The sequence below is a fragment of the Stegastes partitus genome, unplaced genomic scaffold (assembly GCF_000690725.1).
Source record: "Stegastes partitus isolate 25-593 unplaced genomic scaffold, Stegastes_partitus-1.0.2 Scaffold1062, whole genome shotgun sequence".
NCBI classification, from domain to species: domain Eukaryota; kingdom Metazoa; phylum Chordata; class Actinopteri; family Pomacentridae; genus Stegastes; species Stegastes partitus.
Genome location: NW_007578793.1, coordinates 306,228 through 313,766, shown reverse-complemented (window position 1 = coordinate 313,766; position 7,539 = coordinate 306,228). Strand labels below are relative to the sequence as shown.

The window sequence follows — 7,539 nt, the reverse complement described above, 5'->3', positions numbered from 1 at the left end:
CTGCTCTACCTTTCTCTGGGTTCTGCTGGACTCAGACCAGGACTCACACTGTCCAGGTCCTGGTGGGACAAGTTCTGACTCTTTGTGAGCAAATCTGGAGTCCTGTTGGATCGACTTTCAAATGACTTGGAACAGATTCTGTCATTTAAGACAAGTTTCAAGTCATTTTGACAACTTTATTTAGAAGAACTACTCGTGTTCATCTTAGAAGTAATCTGATTACTGTCTTGTAATACACTTCAGAAGCGCGGTGCAGCGACGTGTTGCCGGCTGAACTAATGCTGATGTTTTTAAATGAGCAAACAGAGATGTGACAGGAGAAACTGAATAAACAACTTCAGAGCGGTTAGCTTCTGAGGATCTGAGCAGGATGACGTGTGTTTGTACCGTCTTCAGGGTCGAGGTTCAGGTTGAGGTCGACCAGATCCTTCACCTCCACGTCCTCCAGATCCTTCACGGCCGAGTCCTCCCCCTCCAGATGCTCCTCCATCCCATCAGCCCCGGGGAGTGCTGCCTCGCCACCCTGAGTCAGCGCTGCTGCGTGACCGATGTGCTGCGGGTTCAGCTGCTCCACGCCGCTGCCCGCCATCCCCATCTGCTGGCCCATCAGCGTGTCCGCCATCCGGGCCGCTGCACCGGGCCTGACTGCCGGCGGCTGGGGGTCTCTGGGGTGCAGCAGGGGGGCCTCGGGGTCCGGGGTCGCGGGCGAAGGGAAGGGCAGCCTCAGGCGGTTCTCTGGAGCGCGATGCCGAAGCTCGATGTAGGGCTGTCCCATGATGCTGTGCTGCTGGATGGGGAGGGAGCGGGGGAGGAAGGGCTGGGGGACACCTGAGGGGGGAGCAGAGCCTTTAAAAGTACTGCAGCCACAAACTGAACACAAGCGCTTTCATTACAGCTCCGTGGGTTTGAAGGTTAAAGGTGCATCACTTCTATTTGATTCTACTTTGTCGCAACATTCCTGCGCATCGAGTTCAACCCTCTGAACCCTAAAACCCACCAGCAGCTTGGAAACGCATCTGATCTTTGAAAACCCCCGCAAATGACTCGTTCTTCCTGCATCACATGAGGCACCTCAGGAAAACTAATCGGAGCTCAAAATCGCATTATTTTACATCTAGTTTAAAAAGTCTTAAAAAAAAGCAGTTTGCATCAGATTCAGTAAAAACCCAAAAAGTCCCACTGATCGTCCATGACTGGATCAGCTGTGACCAACAGTGAAACCGCACAAACCGAGACAAACAAGACACAAAGCAACTGAACCGATACACAACGACTGAAGCAAAACCAACACAAAATGACACAAACAAGGGTGAAAACACTAAAAAACACAACAACAACACAACACAAAGAACAGACACACAACGACCAAACTGTCTGAGGGTGTGTGGAGGCTGTTCAGCATCTACACCATCAGGAGCCTCGTGTTGTCCTCACCTGGTATCATGTTTGGGTGAGTGTTGGGAGGTGCAAGAGGTCGAATGCCAGTGAGCTCTCCGGGCATTGGCCTCCTCATCTGGACAGGGACTCCCTCCACCGCACCGATCCCAGGCGCTGGCATCGATCCCTGGGGCAGACGCAGGAAGGAGTCCTCGAGGCCCGCTGGAGCGCCAGGAGGAACACCAAATCTGGGGAGGAGAGCAGAAATGAGCCCAACAGATCAGATGTAAGAGTGGTTCGGCCCAGGTCTTTGCTGCTCCTCTCACCTCAGGGCGGGTCCTCGGACAGCCAGCTCTCTGGGGAGGCTCTGCCTCGGAAAGGGACCCTCGCTGGGGGTGAAGCCCCTCTGCTGCTCCCCTGGGAATCCTCCAGGAAACCTCGGAGCTGGAGCCCCGCCGGACCGCACTGTGCCGGGGTAGGGGGGTGGAGGGCGTCCAAACAGATCTGATGGAAGCGCGGCGGAGTCCTCCTGGGACCAGCTGTGGAGCGCCGTGGCAGAACCCGGAGCGGCGCCGGGCGGAGCGGCAGGAGCTGCCTCCTGCAGACCCTTCTCCTGCCGTAAGGCGCTCTTCTGCTGCTGCTGCCTGAGGATGAGCTGTCGCAGCCGCTGACGCTGCAGGAGCAGACGGAACACAGAACCTGCTGAACCACTCAGAACCACAGAGGTGAGAACAGACACCCAAACACACGATGGCAGGCGTCCACAGCATCGCTCTCCTGCTGCCACCAATCGTAATCACGCACACGTCGACAACAGTTGAGCTTTAGTTTTGTTTTGACCAGATTTTTCTGACTTCTTCAAACCTCCACAGAAGTCTTTGGTGCCTGTTGCTAGCTACTGCTTCCACCTGGTGGAACAACCAGGTACTGCAGCTCATCTACAATACGTTTTCCGACATGCACAACCTTATTCAGCAGCTGCATCATCAATTCAGATATCTGTAATGACTTCAATCATTAATTCCATTTAATCGATTAACGGTCAGTTCATTACAAACCTTGCTTTTATTCTTTCTTTGCATATTTTGGTGTTTGAGTTTTATTGTTGCTTTGAACATTGAACTCTTTGTAAAGCATCTTGTGACTGCAGCTGGCGAGTGGTGCCTACCGAGCGTCTGATGGCGGCGCCGCTGTGGACGTGCACCACAGAGCGACACAACAAAACGTGACATGAGAGAAGGCATTGTGAACACCTGTCCTACCTGTCTCAGCTTCTCCTCAGAGTCACCAAGCTGAGGCAGCATGCTCATTGGTCCATCTAAGGAAGCCACACCCACTGACATGTCATTGGTTGCCATCTTGTCTGTCTGCAACGGGCCTGGTGTCATGTGACCCTGTTCAAAGGGGTCGTGACCTGCAGTCTGAGCAGCCAAACCCGAGAAGCCGCCCTCCTCTGACATCCCGGTGTGCTTTGGGGTCTGGCTGCTGGGGGTTCTGGGAAATGAGTCCTGCTGCTGTCGGCCCGGAGACTGCTGCAGCAGAGAGGAGACAAATCAGAACTCCTGTCAACACAAGTCCGACTCGCGGGGTCACTCTCAACAGATAAAGACGCACCAACAGCAGCACGTGGAGGCGAGTGAAGCGATTTAAGGAAGACTTCACATTTCAGCAACAGTATTTGTCTAAGTCCATCAGAGTCTTTCCTCTGAGTGAACTAAATACCAGCAGCAGGATCTGTACCATGAGCTGCACCATCTACACCCAACAGCACTGACTGGGCGTTGATCAGGGCTAATGTACTGATTTAAAGATTAACAGCAACAGCAGAAAGGTCCAAAGTCAATCTGTGTTATGCTCTGCTGTGTTAAGCGCACCTTTCCTTTCTCTGCCTGCTGTTAACGTGAGCTAGCTAGCTAGCGACGCTATGCTACGCTACCCACTGTGGATTCGACTACATTTGCATGTTAGTGTGAGATTCAAACCTAAACCTAGACTAAAACAGATCAAACTGTCAGTCAAGCATCAAATGTGGCATAACTTACAGGCCACCTTCACAGCTCTGGGTTTCTCTGAATGTCTTTTAGCACCAGTTTTCATTTTAATAGCATCGTTTCAGATACCTTAGAATTTGATTCTGGAAACAGGAAGTACAGGGTTCAGGTTAGAACCTCCTGAATACAGTGAAGTCTTGTTAATTCAAAGTCATACAACAAACAGCTGACATCACTCCAGACTTTTCCAAACATCTCGAAATCTGTCCAAAACGTATCAAACCTCAAAACGACCCAAAATCACTTTGAGCTTATTCAGGGTTCTGCAACACTTTCCCAAAATAACCTGTAATTTGATTGAAACTATTCAGAAATATGTTCAAACTGGCAACTCATAACGGAACAATTAAACCTGTCTGAGATCATTCCTAAGCCAGTTGTTTATTGGCCCCAGTCCGATGTTCTACACAGCCAGGTCCTGGTTTCTGCATGTTGGCAGCGTGTTTCCATGTGAGTGTAAAAGGGGACGGTCATGACCAGAGCTGGGACACGGACCTTACAGTTACTGCTGCTACAACATCCTACAGCCACAAGAACCCGTGTGTTCTGCTGTGACGGTTACTCGGACCTTGTGTGTGTCTGCTACCTGGTGAGGTGTTGCAGTGAATGCGCCCGGCTCTCCTGGACCCAAAGGGGAGGAACTGGACCCCGCCGGCTGAGGAGTGAAGCTCTCTGCCGGTGTCTGGCCGAAGGGCTCATGGGCCTTCTGGGCCCGCGGCGTGGAGGGCTGCTGGGCGTATGGGTCCGGTGAGGGGCGAGGCGTCCCAGCGGGCTGCGAGTAAGGGTCGGAGCTCCGCTGACCGCCCGGGGATCGAGGGAAGCGCTCGGAGGGCCGGGGCGTTCCCGGGTTGGAGGCGTAGGGGTCCAGGGACGGGTGAGAGGGGGATGGGCGCCGGCCGGCCGGCTGCTGGCCGAACTGGTCCAGTCTGAGCGCAGGTGGGGCGGGCAGGTAGGCGGGGTCAGAGTGGGGCCGAGGCGTGCCGGGCGTCTGGGGGCTGGTGTAGGGGCTCAGGGGGGAGAAGGAGTCCGACGCCTGCTGGCCGTAGTCCGGTCGGGGGGCGTACGGGCTGCGGTGGGGGGAGCCCAGGCCCGACAGGGGGCTGGAGGGGAACGGAGGCTCCTGCGACTGGGGGAGGCCAAAGCCCTGGTCCGGGGGCCTGGACGGGTCCCGTCGTCCTCCTCCGCTGCAGCCAAACGCCTCCTGCTGGGGAGGCATCGGGGCCTTGAACACGGCGCCCAGCTCGCCGGGACGACCGAACCGCTGGAACGACTCGGCCGGCCGGACGCCAACGTGGCGGAGGTCAGACACACCGGGGGGGCTCATCATACCCGCCCTGCTCTGCTGCTGCAGGCCTGGGAGGAGAGGAGAGGAGAGGAGGTGGAGAGAGAGGAGACGTTAGGAGGAGAGAGAGGAGCAGAGGAGAGGAGGAGGAGAGAGAGGAGGAGGAGACGTTAGGAAGAGAGAGGAGGAGAGAGAGAGGAGGAGACGTTAGGAAGAGAGAGGAGGAGAGAGAGAGGAGGAGGAGAAGTTAGGAAGAGAGAGGAGGAGAGAGGAGGAGGAGAGAGAGGAGACGTTAGGAGGAGAGAGAGGAGGAGGAGACGTTAGGAGGAAAGAGGAGGAGGAGAAGTTAGGAAGAGAGAGGAGGAGAGAGGAGGAGGAGAGAGAGGAGGAGGAGAAGTTAGGAGGAGACGTTAGGAAGATGAGGAGGAGGAGAAGTTAGGAGGAGAGAGGAGGAGGAGGAGGAGGAGACGTTAGGAGGAAAGAGGAGGAGAGTGTTACCTGGTTGGGGTCTGCAGGCGTCGGAGGTCTTGGGGTCGGGAGGCGGTCCCGGGGAGCTCGTGGCTTCGTGGGCTGGAGAGGCGCTCAGGGAGTTGCGTCGCTGCTGCTGGGGGGGCGGAGCTCCGGCCTGCGAGGAGGCGGGGCGAGGAGTCCCTGCGATCTTACTGTAGGGATCCCAGGGCGAAGAGGGGCGGGAGGATGGTGGGGAGAACATCTGGGGGGAGGACGGCGGCTGGTGGAGCGGCGAGGAGGGCAGCGGGGAGTGAGGCAGCGAGGAGAAGCCGGAGGGGGGAGGGGCCTGCGGTCGCAGGAAGACGTCGTCGGCCTGCCGCGGCGGCCCCTCCCTGGGCGGAGGGGGGTGCAGTGGGGAGGCGTTGCCCCCAGAGACGGGCTGGTGGGCGGGGCTGTCGGGGGACAGGCATCCGGACAGACGCTGGCTGGCCAGGAGCTGCTGCTGCCGCTGCTCGTTCTTCACCTGCTCCAGCTTCTGCGTGGCCTCCATCTTGGCCAGCTGCTTGCTCTTCTGACGCATTTGCTGCAGGACAAATACACAGAGACAAAATGGAGGACACAAACGCAGGCCAGTGTGCCGACTCGCCGCCACACGGGACCTCAGACTGCTTTCCCTGCCGGTCCGTCTCTGCCAGCCGACGTGTTTGGACTCGAGGACAAATACCAAATCATTCTGGGTCATCCTGGACAGATGTTTGTCATGTCTAAATTCTCTGTCATATTTCCCGTATTGAGTAACGACACTGTATTAGACTAAATCATTTGACAGGTTGAAGTTATTCTGGACGCATTCTTTTGTCATTTTTAATCAGCTTGAACAAATTTCAGAATTTGGACAATTCGTGAACCATCGTAGTTGTTTTGCTCCATTTAGAGTTGTTTTAACAGTGTTGTAGTTTTGGAGCGTCCTCTGAACAATCCAGCCATTTGAACTAATATTAAACCACCATCACACCCGTTTGGAGTCATTCTGAAAAGTCTTGAAGTGATTTCAGACAAACTTTGGGTAACTTTGGACACACTGAGTGATTCTAGACAACCACTGAGCAATCTTGAACAACCGTTTGTCATGTTTTGTTTCCAGGAATTTTTAATTGTATGTTTGGAATAATTTTGGAGGTTTGAAGTTACTTTGGACAAACATTGATTAGACGTAGTTTTGTGTGTCATTTTGAGTCAGTCCAGACAAATGTTTAGGGACTTTGGACAACTTGTAAACGGTTTTCGTCTTATTGTTTGGGACCATGTTGGAGTTGTTTCAGCGTGTTGAACAGAACGGGGATGATGAGGATGATGAAGGCTGCAGACAGGTGATCTCACCTGTGTCCTCACACCTGCAGTGACGCTGCTGCATTCGTCGTGGTCAAACTGTCTATACGTCCCACAGCGCCCCCTGCAGCATCCACAGTTTGTTTACATGCAAACACATGAAACCAAACTGAAGCTGCAGTGTTACAGCTACGATATAATGACTGAAGAGCTGCTGCTGTTTGGGAGCTAATAAATGGAACAGGTCTGAGTCATTTCTGACAGGTTTTCAAGTCCTTCTGTTGGTGGTTGTCTCACTTTGAATGGTTGGTGTTTAACTTTCTTCAGAGGGTTTATAGATGTGCTTTGTTTTCAGAATCAAATTCTGCAAAATACGTGAGACGATGTTAATATAATAAAAATGGTGTTAAAAGGTATTAAAATCCAAACGGGAACGTGTGGCTTCTTGACACGTGGCCGTTTTGAGTGTTGGTGTGGCCAACACTGGCTTTCTGTGTGTAACACCAAACTGGATGCTTATGGACAAATGGGACTCGATGTGCATCTGCAGAGAGGAGGAACAATCTGTGTTTCTACCTGAAAGGTAATCTTTCTTCTGCAGTGTCTGAACAAGACTGTCGCCGTCATCTGAAACATGTCTTTTCTCAACAGTTTGTGCTTCTTCAGTTTCGGTATCGACTGCAACGCTTCACGTTCATGAGTTTTCAGAATCAGTTTTCCCTTTAGTGTTCTAGGCCTGTCTTAGTTTATGTATTTGTATTGTGAGTAATGTCTCTACTTACATCTGTAGCTTCTCTAGTCCACGCTGTGTTTTCTCAAGTTTGATTATTTAGTTTTCTACAAAAGAACGTCCTTCAGGCTTAATCGTGTTTAATCTTCTCTCATGAGTTTGTTTGGAGCTGCTCAGAGACGTCAGGCTGGGGACACAGAAACCTCCAGCAGAGCAGCTGTCCTCCGATCGGGGCAGCAGAGCTGGAGGGAACGGTGGTCGACTTGGAGCTGCTCTCCGGTCAGCTGATCAACAACGATTGTGATCCGCTGACCAGGTGA

The 7,539-nt window shown here is 53.3% G+C and overlaps 1 protein-coding gene across 1 annotated transcript in view; it reads right to left on the bottom strand.

Annotated features, from left to right (window-relative positions):
- Positions 1 to 7,539, bottom strand: part of LOC103367566 (histone-lysine N-methyltransferase 2C) — a 52,866-nt gene that overhangs the window by 27,767 nt on the left and 17,560 nt on the right. Inside the window, exons 18-23 of the mRNA XM_008295646.1 lie at positions 5,209 to 5,743; positions 4,015 to 4,781; positions 2,640 to 2,909; positions 1,704 to 2,050; positions 1,435 to 1,625; positions 388 to 828 (exon numbers count right to left, since the gene is read on the bottom strand). Of these exons, the coding sequence (XP_008293868.1) occupies positions 388 to 828; positions 1,435 to 1,625; positions 1,704 to 2,050; positions 2,640 to 2,909; positions 4,015 to 4,781; positions 5,209 to 5,743 (2,551 nt within the window). The remainder of the gene's footprint in view (positions 1 to 387; positions 829 to 1,434; positions 1,626 to 1,703; positions 2,051 to 2,639; positions 2,910 to 4,014; positions 4,782 to 5,208; positions 5,744 to 7,539) is intronic.